The following is a 16,961-nucleotide window of genomic DNA, read 5'->3' as shown; positions in this document are numbered from 1 at the left end:
CCTCTACAGATTTAAGGCACAGAGGGCAGAATTTTCCATCTGCTGAGGAAAAACATGAAAATCTCTGGAAAGAGTTAACACAATAAGTGGACCTTGAACAGAATCACTGTTGCCATGCAGAAGCTATTGCACTCAAATATGCATTTTTTTTCTCTTTTCTTTCAAGTCCTTCATGTTTTTTTAATAATTGAATACTGACAGTTTTATAATTAGATGCCTTTAAACTCATAGACATACAGTATGCAACCTGTGACAAGGTGTTACAAGTAGATATGGTTCTGCTTTAAGGAGAACACAAAACCAAAAAAAGAGTATGAATTAAGGTATATTTACTGTATATGCTGAGCAAATGGCAAGGTGCAGTAACTTGCAAACACTTCTGAATGTAAAGATGGAGATAACATAAGCAAAGACCGTGGCCATCAAAAGTAGCCTAATGCCACATGATTTCCCTTTACTATGATAGGGTCTTTAGGTTTATCTGACATTACTTTACTGTATGTTGCCAGAAAACTCTCTCTCCTACAAAAAATGTTTATATACTATAATCTAAGAAAATTATAGAAGCACTACATTTATCATCAGCAGTGGAGTCATCATAAATGTAGGGTGGGGTTGAGGTGGAAGGCAAATGTACAAAGCACACAACCGTCACACCGGAGAACTATAATGGACAAAAAATGACATATGTATAAATAAATAAACAAACAAATAAATAAAACATGTGGTGTCTGTCCTATGACTTGTCTATAATAACCTGATCACAATCTTAACCTCCATAAATGGATGTTGTTCTGCAGAGTCTAATATTTTGGTGGATGGTTTGGTGTTGTCTGTAAACATTTAACTTATCCTCATTCCATAAATAGAAAAACATAATCCAGTCACATTACATTTCTTACTACATGTATTTGCTGTTGCAGTTTGGTATATAAATGTTATTCTGAGGAAACATGTTTGCTCCAGATAGTTGTGATCAGTGTTGCATGTTAGCATACTGAAAATCAAGGACTGTTTGTGTTGTTTGAAGCACACTGTGTTTTGTAACTCAGCAGTGGCAGAAGTAGGAAGTATCTTGATCAAATGTCAAACATGCTGGCTGAATTTTTGGCTTTGCTCTCAGATTTATTGCAACAAACTGTATGTGTGTTTGTGCCTGTAGAGGAATACAGAAATGGGATGAAAGTGATCTGTCAACACCAGCAATGGGCTTTCAGTGAGTTTGGAATTTGTTTTTTAGCTGTGGCGGTTAACCAACTGACAGACAGAGCTTTGAAGCTGAGGCCTCAGCACTCAGCACCACAGTATGGCCTCAAGACCTATTTGGAACGAGAGATGACAAAAACTCTCTGGTGTGGAGTTTGACTTGAACAAAAGAGTGTTTTGTCTAACAATGTCTTAGAGCATAAAAAAAACTTTTATCACAATATTCTCTCACCTGCAAACCTTGTTTCATTGTCACAGACAATAATATCTGTGCTGACAAGTTAATGAATGACCAACCAGACAGAAAGAAGTCAAGATACAGTTGCCCTGTGATAAAAATGCTTTGAGAGTGATGCTGGAGAAAAACCAAAGCATATTTATAGATTGTTGCAATGCAACATATGTACATGTATCATTTATTTTAATTTTTTGGTATCTATTATCAAAAAAAGACCCTAATGACTGATGTATTAAAATTAACTAATCAGGAGAACCCACAGATTAGACTGGGGGCTGAAAGAGCAGTATCTCAAACCATACCAACCAAATTTAATCAAACCTGTCTGCTTGGATAAACCACAATGGATGTAAGTTTGAAAATGTTTATTTGTAATTGAAGTGAATCCACCCTTTCAGGTTAAACTCACAGTCCCAATGATAGTTATAGAGGTGAGCCGTAGTAAGTTTCCTTTGTTTGTTTGGTTTATTTTCCAAAATCCAGTTAACTTTTAATTATTTACACTTTAAACTCACTTAAAAGTTATAATAAATGGTTTGGATTTCAAAGCACCCTGCTGTTTGCATCACAAACCACTTAAGTTAGTATCCTGTGAATGAAGACAGAAAGCTAGTGGGGACATTAGCATGTTAGCTTAGCTGCAATAAACCATTGTGAAAGAACTGCAGTAAAATCAACATTGGAGGAAAACACACAATAATTAGTGTAGTAAAATGTTACAAAATAAATGCCAAAAAAGAACAATATGTTGCTGAATAACTAATGACAGTGTTCTAACATATATGCTTTAAACACGTACACACTGATCACTTCCTGTCACAGGTCAGGTATCCAATTAAAACCTAGCAGTGAGGAAGGAAGGTAGTCTGTCTCTCTTTCTCTCAAACACACACACACCACTCAGACGGCGTGAGACAGACACAGTTGCATCAAATCTTTCACAAGCAACTCTCCCTGACATCAAGCTAAATGATCTCTGATGCACTTGCACAAACACACGGATGAATACATGGTCACGCACGTACCATGACACTTCTAATCAGTGAGATAAGTCACGGTGTGTTGTGGCCAAACCAAAAGCAACTGCTACTGTACACCACAAACAACTGTGTGTTTGTAGGGTGCTGAGATTGTTTTTGGCTGAGGAGGGAAACCAAGCCCATCGACAAACACTGCCACTGCTCACGAACCCTGACGTCATGATGATACACTTGCCAGTGCTCAGTTCAAAAACTAGAAAAAAGCACTGAACTCTTATTATTGGATGCTATTTGACTAACATCACCAATGCTTTATGGTGTTCTGCTTACTCAAATTCTTGTTCAGGATTACACATTGGAGGCTCAAGAATATATATTCTTACTGTCTCATCAGTCCTAACCTAATCTAATCCTGCTTTATGCCTTGTGACTGCTTTAAGTGGCACTTACACCAACAGGTTGACACCTAAATTACACAACCACTTTCATAAAGGAGCAGGTGTCTGCAGTGTGTGAATGTTACCCAGAGCCCTCAGACCTTCATAAGTCATGGAAAATTTTGGACAATTTCAAATTAAGGCAACCACACAATTTCTTTCTCTTCTGCTTTTGTGCCAGGCATGGTATGACACTGACCATAAGAGGGGGCTGGGGCCGTATTACAGAAACTCCCTAACTCGCAGATCTTATCTTAATTGTTTTGTAAACATGGTGAGTAGGGTTAGGACCTGCTCTAGGAAAAAAAGCCATCACAAATGAATAGTTCCTAAGTCAATGTTCCTATCCTAACATATCTTAGGTTTCGGAAATCCTAAATACACCATCCAACAATGGTGATCAACTTTTATGTCTGTTACCCAGCACCTGGTGCTATTTTTCTCACCTTATCTCACCATGGTATTTTTCTAACCAATTAAATTTCTCATTGAAATGTACAAAAAAAAAATCGAAAGGCACATTACTTCAAGTTCTTTTTGGGAAATTTAGAACAAATCTAATTAACAGAAAGAGCTGGCTAAGATAGCTGACACAGTCTCCACCATATTAGAGCACTGACGCTATAAGTAAGAAGTAAGATGAAGTAAGATAAAATATGCCTAAAGTTAATTAGGATTTACCTCTGTAATACAAAATTAAGAAATATGATATTCTCTTCCCCTGATTCATATTTTTAGCAGCCATGTATATTTCTCAGCTGTCAATTAACCATAGTTTAGCAGTAGCACTAGTAGCACAAACAGAAATACAAACCAGATACAAAACAGTAAAAAAAAAAGTGTGAAGAAAAAAAATAACAAAAGGCAAAGTGTACTTCTAACTTCAAATCTTGGTGCCGTGATGTTAAACAGCTAGAGAGCTAATGTGGCAGCTGCCTCCACCTCACCCCACCCATTCATTTGACTGGATCAGCAGATGCTGTCTGTAAGGAGCATTGTCTGAAATCCTTTAACATTGTGAAGAGGCAGGATTAGGGTGAAGTGGAGTGGAGATGTCTGCCAAAGGCATGGCTTGACTGAGGGCCCATGGGCAGAAATTGTTAGGTCATTATTGGTTCCAACTATACCTGACAACCTAGAAACCAAGAAACCTTGAAAATTGGCTGAGTAATTGATAATAATTAAGGTTTTAAAACATGATTTTGTTAATTAATGACTAATGACACCTAAGCAAATTTGTGACAAACAAAATTACATCAAAGTTCCAGACACCTGCCACTACTACACTCCTATGGGTTGTATTAAAGGGCAGGGATTAGCGACATATATGGTCACAGGCCCCAGAGCAGCTCCTCACTCTGCCCAGTTGGTAATCCAGCCCTGACCAAGGGTGAAAAACAACAGGGGAAGATTTTATTTCTGATTTAAATTAAAGCAGTTGGCTCTCCTTTTGACCTTTTGGTTTAATTATTAAAACATAATCTTTATTTATCTAGAATGACAATAGTGTGATATTTCCATGTAAATAAAAGTAACATTTAAACTACCAATCATAACTCACTGGATAGATTCATAAAACCTTTAGCATTTGCTGTTCTTAACACCATCAGGTAGATCTCCAAGGAATAATATGTTTTACATGTGTAGTAAATGCAAGTTGATGCAAAATGAATTGAAGAAAAACTGGGTTAACAGTGAAAATGATGAAAGCACTATGCACAGGACAGAACAGCAGAAAAAAACACAAAGTTAACAGACTTCACATTCAGTGAATCAGGTTTGATTTGGGCTCAGGACCTCTTTCTTTCTGTGTAGTGATAGCTGCTGTCAATGGACTGCATTTATATTGTGCATTTCTAGTTATGTCAACCACTTAAAGTGCTTTACACTACATGTCACATTGACCCATTCACACACATATCCATATGTCCATATCCATATGCCATCTTGGGCAAGGATACTTTGGCACAAGAAGAAGCTGAGGATCTGATTGATGGGCAACCCACTATACCCCCTGAGCCATAGCCGCCCACTGTGCCATCTCAGTACAAAATATCTGCAGACATTCATGACAACATTTGGTGTTAAGCTTAGTATTATTACCTGTGGCATTTCCTTTTCACTCAGGCTCCAAAACCTAAATTCTTCATAGACATTTTTGTCTAACTTTGGAAAAAACAAAGTACTGCTTCCTTAATTTCTCCAAAGTTAAAGCAGACAGAGAAAACTGCAGTTGTTTTAATGCTCACCAAATAAATTGTATATTTTGTGAGCTCAGCATATCCTCTTTATCCTGTGGAGATAATGTGAAATTTGACAATCCTGCAAACTGTAATAGATGTTTCATTTAAAAGAACTAATTAAATATTTGAAATGGTTGTAAGAACAGGATTTGTTTTGGGGCATAATTCATAAATTTGATTCTTCCAGTCTTGTGATTTTCAAAGCCTGCTGGACACATTTCTCTGAAAGGCTAAATACACTCTGTTCCACACATTCAAGCCATGTAATTTCATATAAAGACCCAGTCTGGAGGGCTGGTGGCCTTAGTTTGGATTACAGATGTATATGCACAGATAATGGATTCTTGATCCAGTCTCATGCCTTGCCATTAACAAAGTACCTGGCTTGTTGTCATCTCTGTTGTCAGGTTTGACACAGCATTCCAACTTAAGTCAGTGAGCTGTATAAAATACACAATACTACAAGAATCTGTATATTTCTTTATAGAATATGACTATTCAGATGCACACCAGTAAACTGTTGTGTAAGAGAGAAAGCTACAGTAAGCTACAAAACAGAAACATCAACTCCTGCACACTGTCAACACTTCCTTCATCAGGCATTGTCTGATAAGGGTTTCATTACCAAAATGTAAATAAATACAACTTAAGTGTTGACAGTGTGCTTGGGCTGATTTTTTTTCACTCAGTTTAGCATAATTAAATCTTTAAAAGTGATTTTGTTCTAATTAACTCTGGGTATGAGGAATTAAATCAGAAAATGGTGTTGTGTTGAGGTGCTCTGAAAGTGCTGCTGCTCAGACAGTGTGGACGTCTAAACAAAAATAAACTGCTCCCCCAAACAAATTTGTGCTGTGTTCATAATGTCCTTGATTGTAAGAAAGGAAAATAAATAAGAAATACTGATAATGTCATACCGGGCATGAAGTAGAAGTGAATCTGTGTCTCTCACAAGAAAAGGAAATTGAGTTTTTAAGATTTTCTGCATGAATTGAAGTTTTTCAAATAATCAGCACTATGTGTTACTTTAAATAATTAGTTCTGGTCTAGTATTTTCCCATCTCAAATAAATAAGTAAATGAAAAAAAAAAAGCTCATCTGTTCTCCACAATGACAATCCAAACTCTCCACTTTTGTTTCAGCGGGCGGGTCCAGGCCGTCAGAGGATCAGAGTAGGAGGGCGCAGAGCTGCTGAAAATGAAAAGGTCGTGGCTGTCAAAACCTGGTGAGTGAACAAGTCTTCAGCAGAGCAAGAAGGGAGGCTGAAGGAGGTTGACAAGCTGAGGTACAGTGGACTAACGGGTTGAAACGAGAAACCCCACGTTGTGTTACTGTGGAATACCAACATCTGTCTGAGGAGGAATGCACAGGAGGAGCCGTAACAATGTTTAACTGTGTCTCCAACCGCATGGTGAGTAGGAAGGTGCTGCAGAAGAACAGAACTAGGCAGCTTCACAAAAATACAAATTCAAAAATATTTAATTAGAATCTATAGGTTTCATTTATTGTTATATTAAAAAAAATAGCTATGCATTAGCAGATATAGTTGTGGAGAAACCTTATTCACATGTCACAGATATTGTATTACACAGTTAACTTCATTGCAGTCATTACTTTCGTTTAGATGTTTTCGTTTAAATACACGTTAACATTAATACAAGTATTATAAGATCTTATAAAGCCTATACGATCACCATTTTTATTTATTTTGGAGCATCAGTATTGTCTACCATCAGTTTCAGTTCAATTAAGTGGCCGACATTTTTTTCTGCAAGTAAGTTGTTAAAACTTCCATTACTGTCACCACATATTGTCTGACCGAAAATAATGTGCACACAACTTACAGTAGTGAGACAGTGTAGGCCTAACCTACAATAGTGCCATTAACAAGGTTATAGTAATATGAGTTATTCTTGTACTTAGTTTAGGTTAAAAGTCACATCAGGAACACAGCGACAATACTTAGAAGATTTATCTGATTTATCATTCGGTTTAAACTCAACCGCTCTCTTAACGAGAGATCAGTCCTGACAGTCAGATAGGCTAGTTTACTGTACTGCATTAACACCACATAGGCTAAATATTCTTTATCCACCTCACATCCCGTCTCTGAACATTTTCTGTCATTCATTCACGTCTTTCTCCAGGGAAATTTAATGTGAAAGGTGTCGGGGGTGAACCAAATGAAATTGTGATTTTATTTAAATACCTGTTTTTTTTTTGTTTGTTATTTAGATTTTTTTTGTACTCGGCCTCCTTTAAAAGACCCTGTAGATCTCTACATGTTGTTACAGTTTAGAGGAGCAACAAGCGGGCAGATAATGTAGCCCAATGTGAGAGAAACATGCCCGGGTGTCAGCAGTCTGAAGTGAGTACTCATTGACATGTGCACGTGCGCGGCTGTGAACACAATTAGTCCGAATCACCTTCAGCTGTGAGCACGTGCCGGACGCTAACAACCTGCTGTCTTTGAGTAGGATTTGCTAATTGAACACAGAGAAAATGAATTGTTTTTCCATGGCAAAAATACACACATCCATAACAAGGTGATATGTGGAGCACTGCAGGCCACGACTGGACCTGTACCGAAATATGACTGCACATAAAAAGACGCACAAAAATACTTGCAAAACGTTGAAACTAAAATGTAGATTTTCATGGGTGGTGTCTGTTAGAAAGTGGGCTGATCTCTGTGGTTGTCATGGAAATATGAAAGGGACATTAGTCTATTTGGTCACCGTTGTGTCGTGCGTTTCACTCTGGACTTGTCGTTGGCACCATGTCGGAGGGAGAAAGGCGACCGACGGAGGCCGTTCTCACTCAGCTCCAACAAGGAAATATTTTTGTCGACACAGTAGGTGTTTTCAGTATCAAATTAACAAATTAATTTCTTGTTACGGCCGTGGAGTAAAGTGTTCGGAGAGTTTCAAAAAGCGTTAGTGGTTTCAGTCTGCCCAAATAAATATCAGCCTAGCAGCCTAATTTGAAATTATTTTTATTTTTCAGACATAAAAAAAAACATTGTTTGCTTGTCACTGACTGGCTACCTGATTCTAAAACGACACGCAACATTTTGTGATATGTAGGCATTTGGTTGTTGGTTGTTGTTACATTGTGGGGTTATTCTCTGACAGGGTTCCTCTGGGCCTGATGATATTTTCGAGGAGGACTCGTATTCTCCGTCCTCCCTCTCCTCCCCGTCGTCCTCGTCCTCCGTCCACACTGTGCCCTCTCTACGGGGGAAGACCCTGTGCACCTCCTGCGGCCTGGAGATAGCGGACCGATACCTCCTCAAGGTCAGACTGATATACAGCGAGTAGCATACAGTCTTAAAACCAGTTTTAATGTTGTGTCTGAGTGGTGTGTGTTTATGTATGTAAATATATAGAACACGTGTGTAGACATACAGTGTACTGTGTGTACACCATTAAGTCGCAATATTAAAACCGCGGTAACTGTTTTTTGTTTGGTGCTATATTTATTCTTATATATATTCTTGGCCTGCTTATACCATTATGCTTGTACTATTCCAAAAGTTATACAAATAAAGTAAGTTGACACTTGATTCAGGACATCGAAAATAGCCTCAAACATGCAGCTGGAGGCATAAATGGCCCTTTGGTCATTTGTTTTATCATAATTTGCAACGACTTAAGAAGTGCAGTGTTTTCAGCAACGTCATATATGGATCAGCCGCAATATGAAAAACTAACTGGTTTTAACTGGTTTTACTGTTATTTAGTTATAGACACATTTCAACAAAGTTCCCAACTGGAAAATGTAATTATTCCACGTAAAATGTTTTGTTTTGTTCTTAAATGAAAAACAATAATTCTACTGTAATTTAGAGTTAGAGTATTCATGTTGAAATAATTTGATGGTCTGTGGTAAAAGGTATAAACAACTTTTTTTTCTTTCTTTTTTTTTTTTTTTCTTTTTGACTGCACAGATTTTTCTTTTTCCCCCAGATGGTAAAAGTATTTCTACCTCTGGCTGCAAACCAAATAATTTTTGGAATAAAGCATAGAGGTATAAGTAGGCCAAATCACTTACAAGAATTATGGTGAATAAATATATCTTTATGCAATGATGCATAGAGTAATATGAGCAACCTTTCTTTTATTAATTTATAAGGATGGTATTAAATATACTAGTAAGGTATGTGCAGAATGACAAATCTACACCACTTTCTTTTTCCTCCCTTAGGTGAACAACTTGTGCTGGCATGTGCGCTGCCTCTCCTGCAGTGTGTGTAAGACATCACTGGGGCGACATGTGAGCTGTTACATCAAAGATAAACAGGTTTTCTGCAAACTCGACTATTTCAGGTAAGTCATACCTGGTGTGACTGTCTTTTGTAGATGTGTAGAAAAAAAAAACAACCCTCCAGGTAATCTGTGGAAAAGAAGTACCAGGTTTCTTGTTTTATATCAATGGTCTGGAGTGATTTTGTTTGTGCAACTAAAAATTTTAATATTTGATCATATAATTAAGGAGAATGATGGTGACATAGTACAGCTTGGTCCATCTAAAAATATACATTTCATGTGATCTGAAATGTCTGAGTAAGAGCAAAAAATGCAACAGAAAGAAATTCAATCGACAATCTACAGCAGGTGGAAGGAAAATATTATTTTGTATTACACAACTAAACATGTTCTGCTAATAGGAAAATCTGATGAGTGTGTTCTACTTTTCTTCAGGAGGTATGGGACCCGCTGTGCTCGTTGTGGCCGTAACATCCACTCTAGTGACTGGGTGCGTCAGGCACGAGGCAGCACCTTCCACCTGGCCTGTTTCTCCTGCACCTCTTGTAAGCGCCAGTTGTCTACTGGGGAGGAATGTGGACTACTTGAGAACAGGGTCTTCTGTCGGCCACACTATGATATTATGATGGAGAATATTAAACGTGCTAAGGAGAATGGTGAGTATATGAATGACATGGATAACAAGGGTCAGTTTGAATGGTAGCAGACAAAGGCAGTAAATTAGTCATGTAGTGTTGCACTACAACACACTTGACTAAACAGTTATAATTTGAGGTAAAAAAAAAAAAAAAAGTAAAAAAGAAATCTGGACATTCAGAAATAAAGGGTCAGGTTGCCCACTAGATTTAATCCTTACCCAGTAGAAATTGTAAGTGTTAAGCCATGTACAAGAGCTCATGAGTGTGACTGTCAGTCATAGAGCTGGTGCTCCCCATGTGTCCACATAATCAGAATAATCCATGGATCCTCTTATAAACTCAATATCACACTGGTTATGTCTGCAAATGGCAGTTTAGATTTCTGATAAAAACTGTTGTCAGAGCTTGTACCAATGCACTTGTCATTTGAAGTAGTAATGCTGTCATTGGTGAGAAAATTAGCAAAATCATAACTTGTGACAAAAGACAGCTAGAAAAAGACACACTAGTTTAAATCAAATGTATCAAATGTAAATGGCACATCAAATGTAAAAGAATACTATTTCCAGTAATTCAGGGTCATTTCATGAGCTAATGTGATTTTTGTGTTGTTTTGTGTAATTATCAGTAAACATCTACAAAACATGAACAGGGATTTGAAGATAAGACTGCACATGTTTGTCATAACTGAAACATTTCTTACCTAAAACACTCAACTATGTGTCCCACAAATCTTCTACATGAAAAAATGACAACATGCGTCATACATACAAAATGCTTCCAAGGACACAGGCTACATACGAATGCAGTTTCTGTAACTATGTTGCATCTGAATGTAGTCAGGTGATAATTTAGTACATTGGCTATAGAGATGCAATGTGGAAACCACAAGAACTGGGACTGGTCGTAGTCATCTCCTTTTCCGTATTAGTCATCTGGGAAAATCCTATACACTGCAAACCCTCTGGCCACCGTGACCATTGGTCTTTATCACTGTGGATCACAAACTGTAAATACAGCAGTTGTATGGCAGTAGTCTCCTTTTTAGTAGTGAGACAATCATAACTTTCCATTGCCACTTTGTCAGAAAGTGAATGGGGGAAAAATGCCAACATGCCTACTGACTTTAAAAAACAAATGGCTTTCTAAAGGAATACATCTTTGATGTGACTATACTGCAGATATGAAAGTTGCCAACAGGTTGAAGTGATCTGGAACAGGACCCTTAAGTGAGGGCCTATATTTCAAAATGTCAAATGTTCTTTGTAGCATATCCTGTCTTATCTTAAAGAGCAACCGAAAGTTGACAGTGAGGTGGCTGACAAAGATGACTCTAGTACCATGCCTAGACCTGCTAAGAGGGCCAGGACCAGCTTCACTGTTGACCAGTTACAGGTACTGCCAGCTACTGTGTGTGTGTGTGTGTGTGTGTGTGTGTGTGTGTGTGTGGTATTTCTTTTACTGCAGTAAAAGAAGTGCTGAATATGTAAATAGTGTTAGGCATAACAAATGAATATGGTGATATTTGGTCAGCTTGTTTAGTTTTTCTGTCTTCTAGTGGTAGTGGCAGTTAATCCATTGTATTTGAAACCAGATTGAGTACTCTTAGTGAAGTGGTCCCTTCATAACTGTTCTAGTCATATTATCAAAACTGACTAAAATGTCAACCATATAAACATGTCCCCCTCTGTGATTTCTACATCTGTAGGTAATGCAAACTCAGTTTGCCAAAGATAACAACCCAGATGCCCAGACTCTCCAGAAACTGGCAGAGAGGACTGGTCTCAGCCGCAGAGTTATTCAGGTGAAGCAACTGTTACGATCTCTAGAAAAGATGCTCCATTGAAATCTAATTGTTTCAAAAATGCTGATTGACTTCAGCAGCTGGGTTAGAATAAACATAGAGAAGAAATAATAGCTTTGCATGCTGAATTGGTAGTACTTCAAAGAAAGTCCTGTAATTGGGCTTTATATGATACGACACTCATGCAGACATCAGTGCACAGAAACTGTAAATGTACACCAATCAGCCACAACATTAAAACCACTGACCGGTAAAGTGAATGACATTGATCATCTCATTACAATACATTGTTCTTGGGTCCTGACATTCATCTGGATGTTACTTTGACACATACCACCCACCTATTAAATATTGTTGTAGACAAAGCACACATCCTAATGGCAGGGGCCTCCCCCAGTGGGTACAATGCTCTCACCACACCACAGAAACTGCTCAGAAATGTCTCAAGGAACACAAGGTGTTAATGTTGCCTCCAAACTCCCCAGATCCCAATCTGACCCAAGGGGAGGCCCCTGCCATTGGGGAGCATTGTTTCCATGGGGGTTGTGCTTTGTCTACAACAATATTTAGGTGGGTGGTATGTGTCAAAGTAACACCAGAGGCCTATACTATGGAAGGAGTTTAACCTACTCTGATTTAACTCGGGGTTATCAGTGAAAGTTGGGGTTGAGAAACCCTGACTGCCTCGATCTGTGTTAAATGGTAATACGGTGATTAAAATGTCGGTAAGTTGAGTCAGTGTTAACTTAATCGGAGTTGGTGCGCGTGCATAAAACAGGCATGCACTGTATCTCGGTTTACGAGGAATTTAAAGAGACTCTGTTGACAGCCGTGGTTTTACATTGTGTCGTTAAAGACAGGGAGACTTGTCACGTGTTCTCTGGGTTCTTAATCTGTAATATGAGATGTAAACACACGTAACATGTGATCATTTTTTGGATACTTGGATTACAGATTACACGTGGGTCACATGTCTGAGAATGACCTGTTACTTTCTGTTAATGATGTTCTACCTGGAACACTCAGGCTGTATATGTATGAATGTAATGCTGTTATGTTCAGTATGAAATTCATGTTATGGTAAAAAGTATTACAGTATTTCAGCTGCAGCCTCAGTGGAAATCTGAACCTGGAAATAGAAACTATAAAGTGCTACACATTCATATTTCCCATCATTAATGCTGCATGTTTTGGTCTGTAGTCTACAATTACAACAGTCTGTTGCATTATATTGTTTTTCAGGACAATAATGCCCCCTACCCTCATTTAAATGATTATTCAAATCGACAACATGCAACACTAATGATGCTAAATTCTGCTGCTTGACTGTGAGGAAAAAAAACGAAACAAATTGAAATAACTGAAATTGGAAATGGAAAATGCGGAGCATAAAAAACACCATTTATTGGTCCAGATATCTCTACCATCCACTACATACTTTTTTTTTGGTGGGTTGGGTTTGGGGGGTGGGGCAGACTGACTGTCTTTTGACAACCCCTGTTCTATGGAGTCAGCCTCTCTGTCGTTGTGCCAGTATCGATTGGTTCTTCCACCTGTGGGGTGGTACTTAGGTAGAAGTAACACCAGTAACACTGAGTTAACCACAAACATAAACTGCTCGGAGCAGTTTAGAGACGCAGCGTAATTTACCATGGCAGCAGACCCCAGGTAAAACCTATCCACCTTTCATAGTATGGATTAACTGGGAAGTTACACCTGACCAAGTTACTCCTAAAGTTACCCTGATAAGCCATTAACCTTGCTTCATAGTACAGGCCTCAGGACCCAAGTTTCCCAGCAGAACATTGTATTGTATAACAAATCACTGATCAGTGTTATTCACTTCACCTGTCAGTGGTTTTGTTATGTTGTGGCTGACTGGTGTATATATTCAGCCAGAATATATTCTTTACTCTTCTGCTGATTGTATAATGAATTTGCAAGAACTTGCACATTTGCACAAATTTTTACTTTTTTACTTTACTACCGTATTTTCTCAGAAATGGTCAAATGTAGATGAATTTGAATATTGTAATGGCACCAGGGTGCTTTCCTTTATGTGTGTGAATTTAAAGTTTTCACATGCATCATAATGAACTTGGAGAGTACTGATTTCCCTTTTTGTAATTTGACTGTAACAACTCCAGGGAATTTTAATGTTTAATGTCTGTAATAAAGTGTGTCTGAACATGAGAAGGGATGTATTGTTTAATCAGGAGCTACCACTTCAACACCTAGAAATAGTGAATATCACTTTAATGTCAAGTTATCAATCTATTCTACCTCCTTTAGGTTTGGTTTCAGAACTGTCGCGCTCGTCAAAAGAAACACATCAGCCCAAATCCTGCTTCCTCAGCCATGATGACATCACTTGCTCCTGGTCAGCTGACACCACCTATGATGGAGGATCTGCAATACACAACCTTTATTTCCCCAGACACACCCCTCCTCACTACACTGACTTATATGGATGGTAAGAAACACATTCACTGTCACTATCAATAAAGTTTTTGTATGGCATGTATGGCTGCCATTTAAAACTAATGCTGGGCCCATGCCAGGAGGAATTATATTTTCTCTGCAGTAGATCAGTGTTTATTAAAGTCCAAGTCTGAGAGTTTGTAGAAAAGCATTTTGTAACCATAATAATGATTATTAATTACGGTGTCTGGTTTATTCATATATTTTGTTTTTTTTTTCTCTTCTTTTTTTACTCTCCCAGTCCAAACTCCAGACCCACTTTTGCTTCAGCCACTCATATCCCATTCATTGACACAACTGCCAGTCAGCCATGCTTGAACTATAGCCCACCTCCTGAAAACTGAGGATGATGATTGCCTGCTGGGAAGATGAAGATCATTACTCTTTGATTAACACCAAAAAAAAAAAAAAAAAAAAAAAAAAAAAAAAGCAAAGATTGGATGAGTTTAATTCAAAACTGTCTGGAAAATGGACAGAAATTAAACAATTTAATTTTCACTGCTTAATATGTTAGCAAACACTTTAAGAAGAAACGTGATTGAATTAATTTCATTCAATACATACAGGGAGTCACAAATAAAGTTGAAAACGTCAAGTAAAAAAATGGTATTTGTAAGATGAAACTTTGTGAAACTAAATATATATGTGTTACGAATTTCTTTAATTTATTTGGAAAATATGCGAAGGCACTTTGTTAGAAAATGATGTAAAATGCTTTGTTTTTCAGTTAACTTTTTGATGGAGACATTCTCATGTTCCCTTCTGTTTTACTGACATGATAAACATGTAGAAAGCATTTATATTAAACTCCTAATATGGACTGCCCTCCTGCATTCTCCTCTTGAACTGCCTACATTTATTCTTAAGATATCCACACATCAAGCCAAAGTTAACCCATATCCCAAATAATACATTTACCTCAAGGGGCTTAATCTGTGCAACATGCCCTCTGACATTCAAAACTGATTAGCATGCAATAGATGAATAGATGTGGTGTATACACAATAGGGACAATATTATAGAGTGTAAACATGAGGTCTGCCAAACAGGATATTTACTAGGAAGAAGTCAAGAGAAGGTGGTGTAAAGACGTATGGGAAACTTGTTGGAGCAGCAAAACACTTGATTCTTATTTGAAACAAAGTTGACCTGGAAATATCATAAATAAGACAAAAAATGCAAGATGGTTCAAAATATAATGTCAGGGTCTGAGTGGGGAACACGTTCACATGCTTTAATATTTACAGTCATGCAAAAAAGAAAGTACATAATAAAACAAAAAATCTGGTTCTTACCAGGCTCTGAACTTATTTAAATCTAACTTCAGGTGTAAAACAACAGACGACAGATTCCACTGTGTCATTATTTAATCAACAAAAGTGAAGCTAATATGGAGAAGCCATGTGTGAAAATGAACTACACTCCATGATTCAGTAGCTGGCAGAACCAGCTTTAGCAGCAGTAACTTAAGAGTTTCCTGTACTGGTTGCATTGGTTTATGCAGAGTTTTCTTAAGGTCCCACCACAGCATTTCAGTCAGGTTTGAGTCTGAGGTCTGGACTTTGACTGAGCCATTGCAACACCTTGATTCTTTTCTTTTTCAGCCATTCTGATGAGGCTTTGCTGGTGTGCTGGGACCATTGTCCTGTTGCAATGACTGAAAGGTGCTCAGGTCCTGTGGCTGCAAAATAAGCCCCAATCATCAGTCCTCCACCACCACGCTTGACAGCTGGTATGAGGTGTTTGTGCTGATATGGTGTGTTTGGTTTTCTTCAGACATCTCCACTTTGGTCTGGTCTGTCCAAAGGACATTGTTCCAGAAGTCTGGTGGTTTGTTCAGATGAAACTTGGCAAACCTAAGCTGTGCTGCCATGTTCTTTTTAGAGAGAAGAGGCTTTCTCTTCCGAACAAGCCATACGTGTTGACTCTTTTTCTAACTGTACTGTTGTGAACTTTAACATTTACCATGCATCTAGTTTTTTTTGCAGTTTCTCTGAGCATTGCAGTTTGATCTTGGGGTGAATTTGCTGGGACGTCCACTCCTGACAAGGCTGACAACTGTCTTGAATGTTTTCCACTTGTGAATAATCTGTCTCACTGTAAAATGATGGACTTTAAATTGTTTGAAAATGGCCTGATAATCCCTCCAAGATTGATGGACGGCAACAGTTGCTTCTCTAACTTCATTACTGATGTCTTTCCTCCTTGGCATTGTGCAATGCTCCAGACCAGCAAACTGCCAAAACCTCTGCTTTTATAAAGGTGCTCACGCTTGCTGATGATCAGTTAATCAAATGGCATTTGCTCAGCAGCACCTGGCTGCTTCTTACCCATTTAATTCCTATGGATGCAATAAGAGTGTACTTAATTTTTCACACACTGCTCCTGCATTTTGTCCCATTTCTTGTTAAAGAAATAATGGCAGTGTAATATGTCATATATTGTCGTACATCTGAGGTTGTCTCTACCTAATTTAAGACCTACTGAGGAGCAGATTATATTTTATTATTTCCTGATATGTAAAACCATAGAATTCAAAGGGGGTCTACTTTCGTTTTCACATGACTGCATGTTGCTTCAATAAGTTCAGGGATTGGTTATGGAAGTGCCATATATATATAGATCAGCAGTAAAAAAGTGTTTGATAAGCTGGAAGTGATACAAAA

The 16,961-nt window shown here is 38.0% G+C and overlaps 1 protein-coding gene across 3 annotated transcripts; it reads left to right on the top strand.

Moving 5' to 3' along the window:
* Positions 1 to 6,349: 6,349 nt before the first annotated feature.
* On the top strand, positions 6,350 to 14,729 carry LOC108884479 (LIM/homeobox protein Lhx8). Of its 3 annotated transcripts, none has more exons than XM_051070179.1 (8): positions 6,350 to 6,515; positions 8,239 to 8,400; positions 9,311 to 9,432; positions 9,808 to 10,028; positions 11,302 to 11,405; positions 11,719 to 11,814; positions 14,107 to 14,287; positions 14,537 to 14,729. In XM_051070179.1, the coding sequence occupies exons 1-8, from the start codon at positions 6,489 to 6,491 to the stop codon at positions 14,611 to 14,613; spliced, it is 990 nt and encodes a 329-aa protein (XP_050926136.1). In that variant the 5' UTR covers positions 6,350 to 6,488; the 3' UTR covers positions 14,614 to 14,729. The 3 variants fall into 3 exon arrangements, with proteins under 3 accessions (XP_050926136.1, XP_018533899.1, XP_018533898.1); XM_018678383.2 differs by lacking the exon at positions 6,350 to 6,515 and adding an exon at positions 7,304 to 7,472; XM_018678382.2 differs by lacking the exon at positions 6,350 to 6,515 and adding an exon at positions 7,549 to 7,958.
* The last annotated feature ends 2,232 nt before the right edge of the window (positions 14,730 to 16,961 follow it).

Source organism: Lates calcarifer, linkage group LG4, assembly GCF_001640805.2.
Source record: "Lates calcarifer isolate ASB-BC8 linkage group LG4, TLL_Latcal_v3, whole genome shotgun sequence".
Classification (NCBI taxonomy): Eukaryota; Metazoa; Chordata; class Actinopteri; family Centropomidae; genus Lates; species Lates calcarifer.
This window is presented reverse-complemented; position numbering and strand designations above follow the sequence as displayed.

Excerpts from the sequence above, each read along its gene's own strand:
- LOC108884479 (XM_018678382.2), top strand. The coding sequence starts at position 7,884 with ATGTCGGAGGGAGAAAGGCGACCGACGGAGGCCGTTCTCACTCAGCTC. Across the intron at positions 7,959-8,238 it reads GAAATATTTTTGTCGACACA|GGTTCCTCTGGGCCTGATGA; the intron begins GTAGGTGTTTTC and ends ATTCTCTGACAG. Across the intron at positions 11,815-14,106 it reads TCAGCCGCAGAGTTATTCAG|GTTTGGTTTCAGAACTGTCG; the intron begins GTGAAGCAACTG and ends TACCTCCTTTAG.